We start from the raw sequence: 21,574 nt of genomic DNA, 5'->3' as shown, positions 1-21,574 counted from the left end.
AAGTAGTTTCATCTTTAGAAAGTGGTTTCGAAGATGTTCGTCTGATAGGGATAAAAGGAATAGGAGGTGGTGGAAAGACCACTTTGGCGAGAGCTGATTTTGATCATATATCCGTTTTGTTTGAAGGTGTAAGCTTTGTTGAGAATGTCCGAGAAGTTTCAAAAGGCTCTTCGACGGGTTTGAAGGAATTGCAAAAGCAGGTCCTTAAAGATGTAGCTGATAAAAACATTGATGTAACAAGTGTTTCTGATGGGAAAAATAAGATGAAAAGGATGATGCCTGGTAGAAAGGCTCTTGTTGTTCTAGATGATGTGAATGATATAGAGCAACTTGAGGCGTTAGCTTGTGAGCTTACTTGGTTTAAGCCAGGGAGTAGAATCGTCATCACAACAAGAGATCAACAGGTGCTCGTATCACATGGAGTGATCATTATTCATGATGTTAATCTGTTATCGGATGAGGAAGCAATCCGCCTGTTCAGCAGGTATGCATTTAAGAAAGATATTCCAAATCAAGGGTATGAAGAGCTATCAAGTAAAGTTGTACATTATGTTGCTGGTCTTCCCTTAACAATCAAAGTTTTGGGTTCACATCTTTGTGGTAGAAGTGATCATGCATGGAAAGATGCCATAGAAAGACTAAAAACTATCACTGAAGATCAAACTTTGAAAAGATTGGAGATAAGCTATAATGGCCTAGAGGATGATCAGAAAGAAATCTTTCTAGATGTTGTATGCATGATGAAATATGAGGAGAAAGAAATTGCAATCAAAATACTTGACAGTTGTGGATATTATGCTGAAATTGGTTTAGGTGTTCTTGAGCAGAAATCTTTGATAACTATTTCTAATTATGGTGATTTACGATTCCATGACCGTATAGAAGAAATGGGCTGGAATATAGTGCGTCGTTTGCATCCTCACGGGCCTAACAGACATAGTCGATTATGGATTAAAGAGGAAATTGAAGACATATTGGTTAAGGAATTGGTAAGTTTTAAGTTCATATTAAATGTGGACAACTAGGAAATTTTATTTTCTATGACAAATTTTCACACCAGCATTTCTTTTAATTATGTACAGGGCACCAATGCAACAAGGAGTATAAAGTTGTGATATTCGAATCTCCATTCTGATATTATTATGAAAGGTATTAGAAAGATGGAAGAACTTAGATTACTTGATGTGGAATGCAAAGAATCAAAAGTTATATTGAAAAATATTATACATATGAAAGAACTTAAATTACCTAATGTGCAATGCGAAGTAATTGAAGTTGATGAAGTTGGAAAATACTTACCTGATGCTTTACTATCTTTATGTTGGCGTGGATACACATTCAGATCTTTACCTAACACGTTTCAAGTAAATAAGCTTGTTAACCTTGAAATGTATCGGAGCTTAATTCTTGAACTCTAGGAAGGGGGAGAAAGAAAGGTGGAATAATGGTTGATTGCATCATGCATATAATGTTATATATTACATTACATTGATTCTCATCCATTTTTTTGTTTTCTTATGATTGGTTTTCAATAAGCTTAAATTTCTTAACCTCAATTATTCTTCAAAGTTAAGAACCTTTGATCTTAGCATGACCCCACATCTCAAAGTGTTAAATCTTACAGGATGTGAAGACCTTGTTGAACTATGAATGCCAGTTGTGTTTCCGAACCTCAAATCCCTCAAACTAAGTCGTTGTAAGGTAAGTAACCTTAACATTGGGCTGACTCCAAATCTTTAGAGATTATATCTTGAAGGATGCTCACATCTTAAAGAATTTTACGCTCCAGTGGAATGTCTAAAAAACCTTGTCCACTTTTGTATAAGTGAATGCTTTAATGTTGAATATTTTAAGGTTGACAAACAACATGAATCAGCTTCTCTTATAGATACATTGGAAATAAAGGTAAGTTGTGTAGATGTATGCCCACTGCATGCTAGAAACGATTTGCCAAGGTTTGGGTTTACATGTAAATATGATGAACCTAGATCCTCATGGAGTGGAAATTCAGAGAAACTTTTTTGTTTCGGTCCATGAGCTTGTGAAATGCATAAGTATTTTCTAGATACTATTTGTGGTTTACAACATTTAAGAGAGCTTAAACTTCAAGGAAGCATTCCTCAGGATCTGTGGCAGTTAGAAAGTCTAGAGAAGCTATCTTTGATTGCCCAACGGTTTCAACATCTTCCGGATAGCATTTGTATGCTGAAACATCTTAAATCACTTCAACTTGATTCTTGCTGGGCTCTTGAGCAATTACCTGAGAATATATGTAGATTAGAGTGTTTAGAGAACTTAACCATATGTTGTTGCATTTCCTTACGAGATATTCCGAACGGCATATGTAAGATGAAATGCTTAAAACATTTAGAGCTCGTCCTTTGTCAAAATATTAAGAAATTGCCAGAGGAACTTGGGAGTTTAGAGTGTTTGAAAGAGTTATGGATAAAAGGTGCGGACATTAATTGTCTTCCTCAGAGCATTTATCAGTTGAAAGGTCTGCGTATTTATGGGTCCAAGAAGCAACTTGAATCGTATGGTTTTACATCGGTCATTTCTCAAGTGAAAGGCTACATAGAATACATAGAGCTGTGAATAAGACAGTGACTCAGTCAGTCCAGCGCCTAATATCTTAATAGGTGAGAACGCTACATCAAAACTCACTAAATTTTCTTATCTATGATTCTGTCAAAAACATATTCACATTGTATTTAATTTATTCAGTAGGTTATACTTACAATAAATTTACTATTAAACATGAATGCTTGAATTTAACAATGATGTTTGTTTAAATTTGTGATTATGAGGCTGATTTGAATCAAATTCCACATATTCATATCATATTTAATATATGCACACCAACCGCTCGGGGAAATGCATGTGTCACAATTTTTAACATCTCTTTTCCTGATTTGTATGACCAGCAAAAGAAATCGACAAAATGACTTCTATTTTGTTACCTTCATCATACATTCCCCGATACCAAGCGAACGGCCCCCGATACCAAGCAAACTGGATTCAACCTGGGCTAGGTTGTATAGTAAAACATTAGTTGTGCCCTATTCATATTTTTTGGGTTAATTTGTTCGTTTATGGGCCACAATGGGTCAGCTGTTATGGGTTCATGCAGACGTTATGCTTACAAAGGAGCAGTAGAATAAGAGCGGACCGAGTTTGTTGGATTTGGATAATGGACATTAGGGTACACGTTGGGAAAAAGAATTAGTCAGTTACTGGTTCTTTAGGATAGAAATTAGTATTTAATTGTTTTATTGTTCCACTGTTTGTTATTTGTTATATTCAGTTCACATTCACATACAGAAGTAGAGGTCAATCAATAGTTTGTGTATTGTATGTTTTCAAAGGGTCCTGAACCAACAATATTTACGCGTGACTGTGTGTGTTGCGTTTTTTTCTAAATCAACATTAATTTCAAACACGTATCGCACTTCTATATGAATGGTCTGCAGAGCCGTCTCAATGGTAAGACTGAAGGAGCTCTAAATGATTAGCTGCAATAACTATATGTAAGTTTATTTCTGACAGGATTTTATATAATTGAATATTGATATTGGTTATAAATATATATATATATATATATATATATATATATAGTTGCTTTGAGCTTCAGTTTGTCCAGTGAAAAGAGATATGAGCTGCGAAAGAGAGTTTTTGTATTTGTGATGTGAACATACATTCTGAAATGATCGTATTATATGGATCTAGATTGTTGTTATTATGATAATATTGATCCTCGGTTAAATTAAGGAAGAATTTGTATGTATATATACATATATATATTTACAATTAACCCATTTAATTTGTTATATATAATCAAAGTTATATTGTTTTTATTTGATGATGAATCTTATCTTTTATTTAATTTTCTCTGTCCCCTAACTTTGCTGCAGCTTCTTGCAGTCACATATTTTGGAAGGAAGCTGTTCATTTGCTGTTTCGTGGCCGGTGAACTTTTGAGTCCGTCTTCACAGTTTTTAGGGGTTCGCCTTCACTTGATTCACTTGACAGATGAAATACGTTATGCACTCCAACTGTTTGTAATTTCATATATAATCTTATAAAATCCTACGAGGGCTTGTGTTTTATGTGTTATTTGTACAACTCGAACATGACATCTTAGTGAGGTATCCTTCTTGTAATCACATATTTTACAAGTAAGCTATTAATATATTGATTCAATGCTGATGAGTTTTTTAGTCCCCGGTCACAATTTTTGGGGTTTGCCTTCACTTTGACAAAAATACATTGTGCACCCCAACTGTTCGGTAAAATGCCCTGCGATTATTATTACCCATTGAAAGATGGGATAAATCGTTGCCCTTCTCATTACATATTATCCCTTATATAGGGCTAAATACAAAGGAAACATAATCACACTATGATTTACAAATATATATTCTAACTATATTACAATATGTATTCTATTACTCCCCCATAGTTGAAGCGTTGGTCGGATGTCGAATGCTTAGGTTGTCTCGGAAATCATCAAAAAGTAAACTTTGGAAGCCTTTTCGTAAAGATATCAGCAATCTGAAAACGAGTTGGAATATGTAACACCCAGATGTTAGATGTTGCCCCGCTGAACCTGTTCGCGAACAAAATGTATATCCAACTTGATGTGTTTGGTGCGCTGATGTTGCACTAGATAACCGATAGATAGATGGCACTAATGTTAGGACACAGAAATTTGACACTGTGGATACATTATCCTGGCATATGTCTGGATCAGTTATCCTTAGCATGTATTCCAGATCATATCAGGATCAAGGATCCTCAGTATTTATTACTAATTGACGGTTTCTCTCATGTGTAGTCTTGTATTTAGCAGGTATAACGGTTAGAAGACTCAGTCTATCCACTAACTCGCAGTCAAGAAGATATGACACGTGGTCAAATGGTTGTAACACGTTTAGTGGGGATAATGGCGGATTTTTAGGACTTCTTGTTGAGTCACAAATAATTGAGTACTGAGGATATGTTATTCTTGAAGACGTGTCTGGATCAATTATCCTTCTAAAGAACTACAGGATTATGTAAGAATCAAGGATCCTCAGAGATTGATACTTTCAATGGTTATTCTACACGTGAAGATTGATATTTATCAAGTGCAACGGCTCTAGGACTCAGTCCACCGTCTAATTCGCTACTGGGCTTCTATGGCACGTGGTCAAAGGCACGAAGGAAGAGAATGGAGAAATGGCGGATTAATAGGGATTAGTTGTTAGTTGATTTTTTCTTTATAAACATCGAGATAACGATCGATTAGAACTCACTTGTATTCACACACACTTAGAGCAGAACTTACAATTCTCTCTCTACACTAGCATTCTATTGTAATATCGATCACAATCTCCAACACTTGTAACCTTTTTTGATTAATAAATTGGTGATCGACGAGTTGTCATCACCCGGGGTTTTTTTCCTTTCATCTAAACAAGATCAAGGGGTTTTTCCTCGCAACAAATCGCAATGTTCAACCTTATTTCGTTCGTATAATCGTTTTTATTTTTAGGCCATGAATTTTATACTGAGGATCCTTTATCCTTGACTGTCTTATAGATAGTTTATCCTTGAAATATGTATCAGGATATAAAGGATCGACGATCCTCGGTATTACTTGTTTACTAATGATTGCGTTTAGTATGGTGATGTGTTAGACATGTGTGGAGACTTTAAGACGTGCTTGTATTAATTATCCTCACAGAGTATTCTCTAACTGGAGTATGGATCCGGGATCCTAGTTCAATGTAGCTGTTAATGGACGATCTCATGCGAATATGGATGTTTGAATATCAACAACGGCTACAAGACTCGTTCTTCCGCTTATGTCGCTACTGGATAGCTATTGGCACGTGGTCAAAGGTCGTGGAGCAGCTAGTGGAAGACGTCCGGATAGTTAGGAAATATTGTTTGTGATATTATCTTATTATATTGAGTTATGATCGAATAGGAAACACATGTATTAACACACAAACTCTAAAGCAGAGGCAATTACTCTCTCTACTCACTAGCTTATTATTGTAATCTCGATCATATACTCCACATCGATTGTAACACCCTTTTTATCTAATATATACGACGGTGATAGTTTTCATCGTCCGGGGGTTTTTTGTGCCGGAGATCACAATAATCACATACTCATCGACCAAAGGTTACCTCGTTGATCCTTGACCGAAAAGATTTAATCAACGATTACTTAGTTAATCCTTGATCAAAGTAATTCGACCAACGATTACCTTGATAAGTTTTGACCGGAGTAAGACTATCCTGGTTAAGGGCTTTTTCCCTCGTGGTCAAACCTTTATGTTCACCAATTTTACGATTACACACTTGTCATTATCGAGTTAGCACCTTACCTCACTTAACAGATTTTGATACTTGATCCTTACCAGATTTTTGTCCAAAATAATTTGGCGCCCACCGTGGGGCGATTGGTGCTATAATCCATATTATTCCTATCATTCTCAAATTTTTCATACCCATATCACTATCAATGTCCTCTCAATCAACCTCTGCTTCATCAACCATGCCGGCTACGGTTCCTCTCTCATCAAGGACTTTGCCACGGATGCCTCCGCCAATCACGGGAACGCAACGGCCTGCTGCTGCTGGGAACAAAACGCAACTACCAGTCTTCCAGAGCTTAAAAACGCTGCTGCTACCCCAGTGGCTAATACTAACAGTGATGTTTCATCTATGTTTTCACAGGTTAAAGCATACATGGAAAGCAAAACAAGACCAACCAGAGGATCCTCCGTGAGATAGAAGATCTCAAGAAGAACAAAAGGACAGTAGAGGATCTCACCCCCCTGAGGCCAAGGATGCTAGATTTCACCAGTCCAGAATCCATGGCTCAGTTCTCACAAGGACCATCTATCCTTCAACAGGGGTCCATGGGTCAACAGGCCCAAGGATCCTCGTTATTTCAGCCAGGATCATCTATCCTTCAACAGAGGTCCATGGGTCTACAGGCTCAAGGATTCTCATTAGATCCGCCAAGGTCAACTAACCTCCAACAAGGATCCATGTTTCAATAGAATCAAGGATCCTCATGTTATCGGCAAGGATCAGCCATCCTTCCACAAGGATCCTATGGTACCCAACCTCAAGGATCCTTCATTCCGAATCAAGGATCCTTCTTTTAGAATCAAGGATCCTCTGGCGTCCAATATCAACGATCCTCCGAGGTCCATGAAGGAGACATAATCCCCATGCAGACCATAGCCTCTGGAGGACCAACTCTTATCGCAGACTCCTCTTGTCCCGTCTACTCATCCGAGATGCCAACCTTCACTCAGCAGAGAGGTAACTCGTACGATCCTTTATCCTTAGATGCTAACCGTGGTTTCATGCAGGATGCATGTGTCAACCAAGCTATGGCCAAGGAGCTGCAGAAGCTCAAGGATATGATATCCAGTGTCCCCGGAGTCATAAGACCAATCCCCGAGATACCTGAGGGAAGCCACAGAGTATCCAGATTTGCTCCACCTATCTTTGATGCTGAAATCCCAAAGTGGTTCCAGACTCCGAATATGAAGACTTACGACGGGACCACTGATCCTGAGAACATGTAGAAAGGTATAGGGAAAGGATGGAGATCAATCCTATTCTAGAGAGACTCAAAGAAGCTTGCCTATGCAAAGGATTTGGTTCCACACTAACGGGAGCTGCTCTAAAATGGCTGCTAAGTCTTCCTCCTTTTTCAATTACTTCTTTCTCTCACTTAGTTAACTTGTTCAACACTCAATTTTCCTGTAGTCGGAAATTTGAGAAGTTAACCAATGATTTATATCGTGTTGTCCAACCTAGTGATGAATCCCTTAGGGATTTCGTTACCAGGTTCGGCAAGGAGGCTCTAGAAATCCCAAATCTTGACATGACTACTGCTGTTGAAGCATTCAAGATAGGAATTCAGAAGAGCTCCCCCTTTTATGATGATTTAGTGATGACTCCATGCAGGACATTAGACGAAGTTAGAAACAGGGCATTAAGATACATCCGATTGGAAGAATACAGAAGGATCCAAGATCGTCTTGGGGGATAACCAAAACAAGAAACCCCCGAAAAGAATAAAGGATCATGGAACAGGAACAACAATTCGAAGCCGTACACCAAGTTCAACAATCAGAACGTACGGGCAGTTGAAGAAGGAGATGACGATGAAGACTATCCTTGCATCTCCGACTATTGTTTCTCTGTAGATACTCATGGATTGATCTGTGCCATGAAGGATCTGGGAGAAAAAGCGAGATGGCCGCGAAAGAATGAGAAGACTGTCGGCTTCAAGGACAAGTCTAAGTGGTGCGCTTTCCACAAAGACTTTGGCCACGCCACAGACGAGTGCATCGGCTTAAGGAGAGAAATTGGTTACCTATTGAGCAAGGGTCACTTTAAAGTACTCTTGGGAAGGAAAAAATCCAAGATCCAGGATCCTGATGACCTTCCACATAAAGAAACACCACCACCACCAGATGCTCATGTGATCAACTTTGTCTCCAGAGACTACGAATTATTTCAAGATTCTTGTGCTATAAAAGAAAATCCCATAGAAGAATTTAAATTGGACGATGAGAGAAGGCCACTCATCCCCACTACTCGAGTGACTGATCAGAGAATCTTTTTTAATTCAAGGATCCAGGATCCTCATCATGACAAGTTGGATGTGCAGACAGTCAACTTCATCTCCGGAGGTTCAGACATATGTGGAACTTCTTTCTCTGCAGCAAAAAGACTTGCCAAAGAAATAAAAATGGATAACGGAGATCGACCAATAGTTTCAACCACCTTAACAACAGACAAGAGAATCTTCTTCGATGAAGAAGACAAGATGAACATTCAGGATCCTCATCACGACGGTTTGATTATTACTTTATTTATCTCTAACCATTATGTACGCAGGATCCTAGTAGACGGTGGCAGCTCGGTCAACATTATCTAACATGATGTCCTTAAGAAGATGAACATCCCGGATTCAGAAATCGTTCCTAGAACTTTGGTGCTAGTCGGTTTCAGTAGCGAAACCAAGAAGACACTGGGGGACATCAACCTTCCAGTTTATATCGAAGGGTTAAACTCATACCAGAAATTTTGTGTTATTGATAACCTTTTTTGTTGCAATGTTATTCTAGGTAGACCCTGGCTACATGGAATGAAAGTGGTGGCCTCAACTTACCACCAATGCATCAAACTGCCTACCCCTTGGGGAGTTGTGACAATAGTTGGTGACCAAGCGGAGGCCAAGAACTATTATTCTTCATCAATGAAGCCAACAGCCAAACAAACTATAGCATAGCAACTACAGCAGCATCCTAGGGACGTGCTGGAAGCTCGGGAGAAAGACCTCAAAGAAGTATCCTAGGACCCCGAGGATCCAGATATAAAGGTGTTCCTAGGATCCAGTATCCCCAACAAGATCGAGGAGGATTTGGTATCCTTCTTAGCGCGAAGAAGATCTACATTTGCCTTCAGACATTCAGACATGACAGGTATTTCGAAGGAGGTAATCACTCATAAACTCGGCCTTGATCTATCTATTAAACCCATCCATCGGAAGCGAAGGAAATTCACTCCTGAGAGGAACAAGATCATACAAGAAGAAGTTGAAAAACTTCTTAAGGCCGGTATGATTAGAGAGGTTCAATATCCTCGATGGCTAGCTAATGTGGTCGTTGTTTAAAAAAAGAATGGAAAGTGGAGGATGTGTGTCGATTTTGCCAATTTAAACAAGGCATGCCCCAAGGATCATTTCCCATTACCACATATAGATTCCATGGTGGATGCGACGGCAGGACATGAAATGCTTACTTTTATGGATGCTTCCTCTGGATTTCAACAAATTCAGATGGAACCATCTGATCAAGAGGATACAACATTCATGACTCCTACCGGTATATACTGTTATACTGCTATGCCGTTTGGACTAAGAAATGCAGGAGCAACATACCAAAGATTAGTCAATATGATGTTCAAGGATCAGTTGGGTAAGACTATGGAGGTCTACATAGATGATATGGTGGTGAAATCAAAGAAAGCTGAGGATCACCTTAGAGACCTCGAAGAAGCATTCAATATCCTTGACCATTATAACACGAAATTGAATCCGTCAAAATTCCATTTTGGTGCTAAGGCTGGAAAATTTCTGGGATATATGGTAACTAAAAGAGGAATTGAAGCAAGCCCCGAACAAATTGAAGACATCCTCAATTTGAAGTCTCCTGCAAATGCAAAGGATGTACAAAGACTCACGGGAAGAATAGCTGCTCTCAATAGGTTCATCTCAAGGTCCTCCGAAAAGTGCAAGGACCTCTATGACATCCTTAGGAAGAATAATAAGTTTGAATGGACAGAAAAGCATGAGGCCGCGCTTACAGCCTTGAAGGATTACTTATCCTCAGCTCCGGCCCTGATGAAGCCTGTGGATGGAGAATCCTTATACCTATATTCGGCTGTCTCAGGAAACGCTGTAAGTGCAGTCTTAGTAAAGGATCATGGAGGTGAACAGCAACCCATCTACTATGTAAGTAAAAGTCTCCTAGATGTGGAAGCCAGGTATTCTCATTTAGAAAAGTTAATTCTGCACTCATTATGGCTTCTACTAAATTAAGGCATTATTTCGAAACTTATCCTATTATTTTGAGAACTAATTATCCTGTGAAGAATGTTCTTAGAAAACCAGAGTTATCAGGTAGAATGGCCAAGTGGGCTGTAAAATTAAGTGCATATGATATCCAATATGAGTCAAGAATAGCAATCAAGTCTCAAGCACTGGCGGACTCTGTGGCTGATTTCACTAGTGATCTACAAAAAGAAGCTGACTTGGAGGTCCAACAACTGGAAAAGACCAAGGATCCTTGGATCCTCTTCACCGATGGTGCTTCCAATGTAAGAGGAACAGGATTGGGGATCCTACTGAAATCGCCACAGGGGGATATATTACCCCAATCCATAGCTTGTGAGTTCCAAGCAACAAACAATGAAACAGAGTATGAGGCTCTGATCGCAGGTTTGCAATTAGCCAAAAGCTTGAGGATCAGGTATCTTCAAGTTTATATAGATTCTTTATTGATAACTAAACCACATTAATGGCTCGTATGTTGTTAAAGGTGAGAAACTAATTAAATATTTAGATGTTGTGAAGGAATTGTCGAAATCCTTCAAACTATTTAGTATTACACAGGTACCGAGGGAAGAAAACGCTGGGGCAGACGCCTTGGCAAACGTAGTCTCATCTTTGAAGATTCCTGAGGATTTGAAAATCCCAATAATTCACATTCTCTCGCCAGCAATAGGAGAACAGGAAGTTGGAGAGATAACGAATGATAAAGAAATCGTGCTCTAGGATCCTTCATCCTCAAATAACAAAGGATCATGGATCCATCCCATCAAGAACTACATTCAGACTGGAGAGATTCCAGCGACAGAAAATCCCAGATCCTTCAAACTCAAGGTATCCCAATATATTTCGTTAAATGATATGGTATATAGAAAATCTCTTGCAGGTCCATATTTGAGATGCATTGAGGATCCTGAGATCCAAGAAGTACTCAAGGATTTTCATGAAGGAGGTTGCGGCAACCACACAGGTGGAAGAGCATTATTTTCCAGGATACTCATAACTGGATACTTCTGGCCAACAATGAAGAAGGATGCAGTGGAATATTCAAGGAAATGTGATGCTTGTCAAAGACACGCGGACATCCTTCATCAGCCAGCGGAGCCTCTATATCCTATATCCTCCTTATGGCCTTTCATGAAATGGGCTATGGATATTGTAGGCAAACTACCAAAAGCACTAGGTGGAAAGGTCTTTATGCTTGCTATGATTGACTACTTCTCCAAATGGATTGAGGCAGAAGCATTTGTACAAATCCGAGAAAGGGAAGTAATATATTTTATTAAACGAAATATTATAACTAGATTTGGTATTCCCGCTAAAAAATTGTTTGTGACAATGGTCCCAATTTATCGGGAATAGAACCACTAATTTTGTGACAGTTGGGGCATCAAAATGATTACTTCAACTCCGGTTCATCCTCAAGCCAATGGTCAATCAGAGTCTAGCAACAAGATCATCATCAACAATCTGAAGAAGAAACTAGGATCCAAGAAGGGAAAATGGGCTGAAGAACTTCCTTATGTTCTTTGGACAGACAGGACAACTCCAAAGAATGCAACAGGCCAAACACCCTTCTCATTGGTTTTTGGATCAGAAGAAGTAATTCCCACATAAATGGTGGTTCCTACGGCAAGAACGAGCATCCGTGATCCTGAAGCCAATGAAGAAACCCTTCTTGAAGACTTGGATACTATAGAAGAACTCAGAGACCTAGCAAAAATCAGAATGGCAGCTTATCAACAAAGGGTAGCTGGGGCATACAACAAAAATATCAGAATCAGAAGATTTCAAGAAGGAGATCTAGTGTTAAGGAAAGCCTTCCAAAACACAACAAATCCGGCTGATGGGAAGCTAGCGCCCAAATGGGAAGGACCTTATCAAATTGAGTCGGAAGCAGGAAAAGAGGCATACCATTTGCTCACAATGGAAGGCAACATGTTACCAAGAGCATGGAATGCCATCCACCTCAAAAAATATTTTTTCTGATTATGATCCAATATCCCAAGAGGATATATTATCTAAAAAAGGATCTAGGATCCTTAAATCGGTAACATCTTTCTGATCAATTATTCTTTTTGAATTATTACTGTTAATTTAAGGATAATATATTCTTAACACTTTATTTTTCCCAAGTTTTGAATAACCATGCAGGATCATAATGATTCATTTGATATTCAAGAGGTTGGCCACATCTCCTTTGCATTTGATGTATTATCTTATTTCTCTTGGCCTAGCCCACATTTGGATATGACCCCCGATGGTCATATCCCCTACGGTTTAAAGGTTTTCACCTTTCTCACGATCGCCAGTTGCGCACGCTATCCGATGTATAGTCCGGGGCAGCGGGGCCAGTACACTTTTAGTAGCTGACAATTTCGTTGTTTCTGGCTATATGGAGGATCCTACGATTTATGGTAGACGTACCATACCATCGGCTTATGACGTTTTCACGTTATCTCACGTTTGGGCTAAATCCCGGTTTGGGCCAGTCCCCGGTTAACATCCGTATTTTGGGCTTGTCCCCAGTTGCACGGGCTTGTCCCCAGATTACACGGGCTTGTCCCCAGATTACACGAGCTTGTCCCCAGATTACACGGGCTTGTCCCCAGTTACACGGGCTTGTCCCCAGTTGCACGAGCTTGTCCCCGGTTTATTTATGGGCTTGTCCCCGGCTTAATGGGTTTGATCCCAATTGATATTATGAATTAGTTGCAACAGATTTTCTAAGTTCCTTCTGAAGATCAAGAAACTAAGGATCCCAGATCCTAAAGCTATTCCTTTAAGAATCATTAAGAGCTCAATATTTCTGGTAACTTAGGTCTGTCTAGACCTTCTAGTATGATCTCTGCTAATTAACTTATGTATGATATTTGTTGCAATAATTTTGGATCTTTCAATTTAAATTCTCTTATATAAATTTTATCAACTGTTCAAGATGTCTTATCCTAATATTTATTATTTAAGAATATTCTTTCCTGATATTTTTCGTAAGGATATTCTATGCGAAACGATTTTCATAAGGATCTTTTATCCTAAAAATCTTTTACTTGAAACTATTTGCCAAACTATTAATAATGTTAAAGTTATATCTAACAATTTTTGAAAATAAATAACAAGTAAAAAGTCAAAAGATTTATATATTAATTAAAATAAGCCACAAGAACTTATCCAAAATTCTTAACCCGGACTTCACCATGCAAAAGGTGGACCGTCCATCCGGGTTAAGTAAGAGTTACTAACAGTTCATGAGTGCAGGAAATTTAAAAACAGGGGCAACAAAGGCTTCATCCCCACAAACAGAGGATCCCCCCACCTTTGTCACCCCCGCAGATTGTCTTAAGGATCATGGATCCTTTATCCTAATTACTATTGTTTATTACAGACCATAGAAATTGTTCATAAACACATCAACACTAAACAAAAAAGTAGGCTCGGGCCTTGTCTTTGATATCCTTCATTGCCCACTTAAGCTGCATCCTCAACCGCAACATCACCTTCTCCCTTACCATCTTCAACCGCCTCCTTAACGCCGTTGGTCCCAGCCTCGGTGTTCTCAACCATCTCCTCGTCGTCCTCACCACAAAGGTCGTTAAGAGCAGCCTTCCATTTCTCCACATCCCAGGCCGACCTGTCAAAAGCAGGATCACTGGCCTCCGTCGCCATCTTGATCCGCGCCTGGAATATCGACCTAGCAGCCAACACCTTGGCTTCATCAGCTGCCTGCTCCACTGCCTCTTGACATTGGGCTTCGGCTAAGGATAGCTGATCCTCCAACTGTTTCTTCTCCTTGGAGAGCTGGATCATAGCCTTATCTTTAACAACCACTGCTTTCCCTAACCCTAACATTTTCTCGCTCATCTGATGGATAATCTTTTCATAGTGATCCCTTATAGCGATCGCAGCCTATCAATAAATTTCATGTCAGAATTGGGACAATACTGGATCCTAAAATACTAAAGGACAGAATACAATATACTTACAGAGTTGACAATGTCATAATGGGTCTCAGGATCGGAGGATCTTTTCCTCTTGGAAGCAGCGGATTTAGCCCTGGTCGTAGCGGTCTTGGGCTTGGAGCTAGTGCCAGCCTTTGTAACCTCCTTCTTGACAGCAGGATAAGTAACCATACAATCGATGTCATCTAGGGAGAACTTGAGAGTGGACTTTCCTGATTTCTTGGTGCCTGTAGAAGAAAAATCGACAGATAAGTGTTCTATTTTATTTTATTTACCTTAAAATTATTAACTTACTTGACATGCTTGAACTTAAGGAGATTTCACAAAAACCTTCAACGAATCGAGCTTGAAAAGTCCTAACTTTGGTATCCAGCTCTAGGAACCGTTTTGCTTTTTCTTCTGTTCCAGGTAGTTTACTCAATGATGCGAAGTTCTCAACTGCAGACAACAAGAAAGAATAAGGATTAAAAATGAAGAATAAAGGATCCTGCTTTTCCTTAAGGATCCAGGATCCTACCCTTCGTGACCCACGTTGAAGGAAGATCAGTCCCCCCTGGTATTGAGTTGCGTTTTACGAAGAAAAACTGATTCCTCCACACGGAATCATTTAGCGTGGCCTTTGAGATTGGATGGGGCTATCGGGGCTTGGATTTGAAGATGAAACGAGAAGGACTGTGGGTAGTGAGGGTATATAAGTAAGATAACTCGGGAAGGCCGAAATCGATTTTCTCCTCTTTAATGATTCTCTCGATAGTGCTGAGAACCCTCCAAATCATCGGCATAGCCTGTATGTAGGATATGCCGGTAGAGTCGAAAAAACTTTGGGTAAAAGATGGAAAAGGGTACTTGTAGCCAATCAGAAATGGAGTCGCCGGAAAACAGATCCAAACCTTGGAGTACACATCACATCTGACACTGGATTCATAGGGTTGGAATAAGTTTCTCGGAGGGAATAACGAGTGAAGAACGTCGACCTCGGGATCTGTAAATTTACAAATCTCGATCGATGGATTGGCAATGAGGCATTGGGGTTCCAATTCCGACAACTCGCGGTCATCGGAAACCTGTTCGGAAGGATTAGAAGAAGCCGGAGAAGAAGAAGAAGACGAAGCAGCAGACATGATTAAAGAAAATAAAGAAAGAAAGGTAGAAAGGATACCTGATGCGTCAAAAGGATGCGTGTATATAATCAAAGATATAGGGCGGCATATATAGACGGTTATAATTAACCTTGGGGGTTAAATGGTAAATATTCTGGCAAAACCGTCCCATCTATCAGTTTTCGGAGCAATTTTGAATTTCAAAATGACAGCTGTGTCCCACTGTCACCCGCCAAATTGGGGGCAATTGTTAGGCCATAAATTTTATACTGAGGATCCTTTATCCTTGACTGTCTTATAGATAGTTTATCCTTGAAATATGTATCAGGATATAAAGGATCGACGATCCTCGGTATTACTTGTTTACTAATGATTGCGTTTAGTATGGTGATGTGTTAGACATGTGTGGAGACTTTAAGACGTGCTTGTATTAATTATCCTCACAGAGTATTCTCTAACTGGAGTATGGATCCGGGATCCTAGTTCAATGTAGCTGTTAATGGATGATCTCATGCGAATATGGATGTTTGAATATCAACAACGGCTACAAGACTCGTTCTTCCGCTTATATCGCTACTGGATGGCTATTGGCACGTGGTCAAAGGTCGTGGAGCAGCTAGTGGAAGACGTCCGGATAGTTAGGAAATATTGTTAGTGATATTATCTTATTATGATCGAATAGGAAACACATGTATTAACACACACACTCTAGAGCAGAAGCAATTACTCTCTCTACTCACTAGCTTATTATTGTAATCTCGATCATATACTCCACATCGATTGTAACACCCTTTTTATATATTATATACGACGGTGATAGTTTTCACCGTCCGGGGTTTTTTTTGTGCCGGAGATCACGATAATCACATACTCGTTGACCAAAGGTTACCTCGTTGATCCTTGACCGAAAAGATTTAATCAACGATTACTTAGTTAATCCTTGATCAAAGTAATTCGACCAACGATTACCTTGATAAGTTTTGACCGGAGTAAGACTATCTTGGTTAAGGGATTTTTCCCTCGTGATCAAACCTTTGTGTTCACCAATTTTACGATTACACACTTGTCATTATCGAGTTAGCACCTTACCTCACTTAACAGATTTGGATACTTGATCCTTACCAGATTTTTGTCCAAAACAGTTATCATTTTTAGCACTAAACCTCACATAACAGATTTAGATACATTATCCTTAGCAGATTTTTATCCAAAACAATTTGGCGCCCACCGTGGGGCAATTGGTGCTATAATCCAGAAAATACCCTATCACTTCCAACCTTTTCATACCCATATCACCATCAATGGCCTCTCAATCAACCTCTGCTTCATCAACCATGCCAACTTCGGTTCCTCTCTCATCAAGGACTTTGCCGCCGATGCCTCCGCCAATCACGGGAACACCACGGGCTGCTGCTGCTGGAAGCAAGACACAGCTACCAGTCTTCCAGAGCTCGAAAACCACTGCTGCCGCTCCGGTGGTTAGTACTAACAATGATGTTTCTAATATGTTTCCGCAGGTCAAAGCATATATGGAGCAGCAAACCAAGACCAACCAGAGGATCCTTCGTGAGATAGAAGATCTCAAGAAGACTAATAGGCCAGCGGAGGATCACACTCCCTTGATGCCTAGGATGTTGGATTTCACTACTCCAGGATCCTTGGCTCAGTACACTCAAGGATCATCTATCCTTCAACAGGGGTCCATGGGTCAACAAACTCAAGGATTATCCATCCTTCAACCAGGATCCTCAGGACCGTACCTTCAAGGATCCTTCAACTCTCAACCATTAGGACCCTTCGTCCCTGTCAAAGATCCTTCTTCCAGGATCAAGGATCCTCAGGGGTTCAACATCAAAGGTCATCCGAGGTCCACGAAGGAGATATAATCCCCATGCAGACCATAGCTTTCGATGGACCAACCCCTGTAGCAGACGCTTCTTACCTCAGCCACTCATCCGGGATGCTAACCTTCACCCAGCTAAGAGGTAACTTTTATGATCCTATATCCTTAGATGTTAACCGTGGTACCATGCAGGATGCAGGTATCAACCAAGCTACGGCTAAGGAACTACAAAAACTTAAGGATATGATATCCAGCGTACCCGGGGTGGTCCGTCTGATTCCCGAGATACCAGAAGGGAGCCACAAGTTATCCATATTTGCTCCACCTATATGTGATGCTGAAATCCCGAAGCGATTCCAGACCCCTAACATGAAGACTTATGATGGGACCACTGATCCTGAGGAGCATGTAGCTCAATACAGAGAAAGGATGGAGATCAATCCTATTCCGGAGAGACTTAAGGAAGCTTGTTTATGCAAGGGTTTTGGATCCACACTGACAGGATCTGAATTAAAGTGAGTCTTCCTCCCTTGTCAATTACTTCTTTCTCGCACCTAGTTAACTTGTTCAACAGTCAATTTTCCTGTAGTAAGAAATTTGAGAAGTTAACTAGTGATTTACACCGAGTTATCCAACCTAGTGATGAATCCCGTAGGGATTTTGTTACGAGGTTTGGCAGGGAAGCTCTGGAAATCCCTAATCTTGACATGGCTACTGCTGTTGAAGCATTCAAGATGGGACTTCAGAGGGGCTCCCCCTTTTATGATGATCTTGTGATGATTCCTTGCAGGTCCTTAGACGAAGTCAGAAACAGGGCACTCAGATTCATACGGTTGTAAGATGACAAGAGGATCCAGGATCGTCTGGGGAGTCAAATAAAGCAAGAATCCTCCGACAAGAAGCAAGGGTTCTCGTTCAAGAACAACAACTCGAAACCCTACTACAAATTCAACAATCAAAACGTCCGAGCGGTTGAAGAAGGAGACGATGATGAAGACTACCCAAGCATCTCAGAATACTGCTTCTCAGTAGATACTCATGGTTTAATTTGTGCCATGAAGGATCTAGGTGAGAAAGCAAGGTGGCCCTGAAAGAACGAAAAGTCAACCACATTTAAAGACAAATCCAAATGGTGTGCTTTCCATGAAGATTTTGGCCACATGACGGATGATTGCATCGGTTTAATGAGGGAAATTGGATACCTCCTGAGCAAGGGCCACTTTAAGGAGCTCTTGGGAAGAAAAAAGTCCAGAATCCAGGATCCTGAAGAGGTTCCTCAAAAAGCAACTCTGCCCCCACCAGATGCTCAAGTGATCAACTTCATCTCCGGAGGATCAGACAAATGTGGCACTTCCTTCTTTGCAGCTAAGAGAGTTGCCAAGGAAACCAAGTTGGATAATGGGGAACGACTGGTTATATCCACCACTTTGACGACTGAAAAAAGGATATTCTTATATGAAGAAGTAAATCAAGCATCCAGGATCCTCATCACGACGGTTTGATTGTCACTTTATTTATTGCTAACCATTATGTACGCAGGATCTTGGTAGATGGTAGGAGCTCGGTCAATATCATCCAACATGATGTTCTTCAGAAGATGAACATACCAGACTCGTAGATCATCCCAAGGACATCGGTGCTAGTTGGTTTCAGTGGAGAAACCAAGAAGACATTGGGGGATGTTAACCTCCCAATATATATCGAAGGTTAAATTCTTACCAAAGATTTTGTGTTATTGATAACCTTTCTTGTTGCAATGTTATTTTAGGCAGGCCTTAGTTACATGGGATGAAGGCGGTGACTTCTACTTACCACCAGTGCATTAAACTCCCAACTCCTTGGGGAGTAGTGAGGATAGGCGGAGATCAGGTAGAGGCCAAGAACTATTATTCTTCATCAATGAAGCCGACAACCAAGCAAACTATAGCATAGCAACCACAACAACATCCTAGGGACGTGCTTGAAGCTCGGGAGAAGGACTTAAAGGAAGTATCCTTGGACCCTAAGTATCCAGATGTGAAAGTGTTCCTAGGATCCGGTATCCCTAGTGAGATTGAGAAGGATATGGTATCCTTCCTAAAGCAAAGAAAATCCACGTTTTCCTTCAAACATTCAGACATGATAGGTATTTCTATGGAGGTAATTACTCATAAGTTAGGCCTTGATTTATCTATTAAACCCGTCCATCAGAAGCGAAGGAAATTCGCTCCTGAGAGGAACACGATCATACAAGCCGGTATGATCAGAGAGGTTAAGTATCCTCGATGGTTAGCTAATGTGGTTGTTGTTTCTAAAAAGAATGGAAAGTGGAGGGTGTGTGTCGATTTTACTGATTTAAACAAGGCATGCCCCAAGGATCCTTTCCCATTACCACATGTATATTACATGGTGGATGCGACGGCAGGACATGAGATGCTTACCTTTATGGATGCTTCCTCTGGATTTCAACAAATTCAGATGGAACCATCTGATCAAGAGGATACAACATTCATGACTCCTATCGGCATATACTGTTATATTTCTATGCCGTTTGGACTAAGAAATGCAGGGGAAACATATCAAAGACTGGTCAACATGATGTTCAAGGATCAGCTGGGTAAAACCATGGAAGTCTACATAGACAACATGGTGTTGAAGTCAAAGAGAGCTGAGGATCACCTCAAAGATCTTGAAGAAGCTTTCAACATCCTGGATCGGTACAATATGAAGCTGAACCCTTCAAAATGCCACTTTGGTGTCAAGGCTAAGAAGTTCCTAGGATACATGGTGACCAAAAGAGGAATAGAAGCAAGCCCTGAGCAGGTAGAAGCCATCGTCAACTCGAAGTCTCCTGCTATTGCTAAGGATGTCCAAAGACTGACGGGGAGAATAGCTGCTCTCAACAGATTCATTTCCAGATCCTCAGAGAAGTGCAAAGACTTCTATGACATCCTTAGGAAAAACAAGAAGTTTGAATGGACAGAGAAGCATTAAGTCGCCTTAAAAGCGTTGAAGGGTTAATAATCCTCATCTCCAGCTCTAATGAAGCCTGTGGATGGAGAATCCTTATATCTCTACCTAGTTGTTTCAGGAAATGCTGTAAGTGTTATCCCTGTGAAGGATCATGAAGGTGAACAACATCTCGTATACTATGTAAGTAAAAGTCTATTAGATGCAGAAGCCAGGTATTCTCATTTAGAAAAATTAATTCTTGCATTTATTATGGCTTCCACTAAATTAAGACATTATTTTGAGACTCATACTATTAGCTTGAGAACTAACTATCATGTTAAGAATGTTCTTAGAAAGCCAGAATTGTCAGGTAGAATAGCCAAGTGGGTTGTGAAGCTGAGTGCATATGACATTCAGTATGAGCCTAGAACAGCTATTAAATCGCAGGCACTAGCAGACTTTGTGGCTGATTTCAGCAGTGACATGCAAAAGGAAGCTGATTTAGAGGTTCAACAACTAGAAGTAACCAAGGATCCTTGGATCTTCTTCACATATGGAGCATCCAACGTAAGAGGAACGGGATTGGGCATACTACTGAAATCGCCAACGGGGGACATAATACCCCAGTCCATTGCATGTGCATTCCAAGCCACCAACAATGAGGCAGAGTATGAAGCACTCATCGCAGGTTTACTTTTAGCCAAACAAATGAGGATCAGGTACCTTCAAGTTTATATGGATTCTTTACTTATAACTAACCACTTTAACGGTTATTATACCGTGAAAGGTGAAAAAATGATCAAATATTTAGAAGTTGTGAAGGAGTTAGCAAAATCCTTCGAGTTGTTTAGTATCATTCAGGTACCAAGAGAAGAAAATGCTGGGGCAGATGCCTTAGCGAATTTAGCCTCATCCTTGAAAATTCCAGAAGATACGAAGAACTCAATCATCCATATACTCTCGCCAGCAATAGGAGAGAAAGAAGTTGGAGAGATAACAAGTGACACAGATTGTACTTTGGGATCCATTATCCTCAGCTAGCCAAGGATCCTGGATCCTCCCGATCAAGAAGTACATTCAAACTGGAGAGATTCCAGTCACGGAGAAT

At 40.2% G+C, this 21,574-nt stretch overlaps 1 protein-coding gene across 1 annotated transcript; it reads left to right on the top strand.

Annotated features, from left to right (window-relative positions):
• The first annotated feature begins 220 nt into the window (after positions 1-220).
• LOC143570540 (TMV resistance protein N-like) lies at positions 221-1,208 on the top strand. The gene is made up of 2 exons (XM_077056168.1): positions 221-989; positions 1,083-1,208. Exons 1-2 carry the CDS (start codon positions 264-266, stop codon positions 1,113-1,115), a joined length of 759 nt encoding a protein of 252 aa, XP_076912283.1. The 5' UTR covers positions 221-263; the 3' UTR covers positions 1,116-1,208.
• Positions 1,209-21,574: the final 20,366 nt, after the last annotated feature.

This window comes from Bidens hawaiensis, unplaced genomic scaffold, assembly GCF_021521415.1.
Source record: "Bidens hawaiensis isolate Kalapana, Puna unplaced genomic scaffold, B.hawaiensis_p1.1 tig00025005_1, whole genome shotgun sequence".
In the NCBI taxonomy this organism is placed as follows: domain Eukaryota; kingdom Viridiplantae; phylum Streptophyta; class Magnoliopsida; order Asterales; family Asteraceae; genus Bidens; species Bidens hawaiensis.
This window is presented reverse-complemented; position numbering and strand designations above follow the sequence as displayed.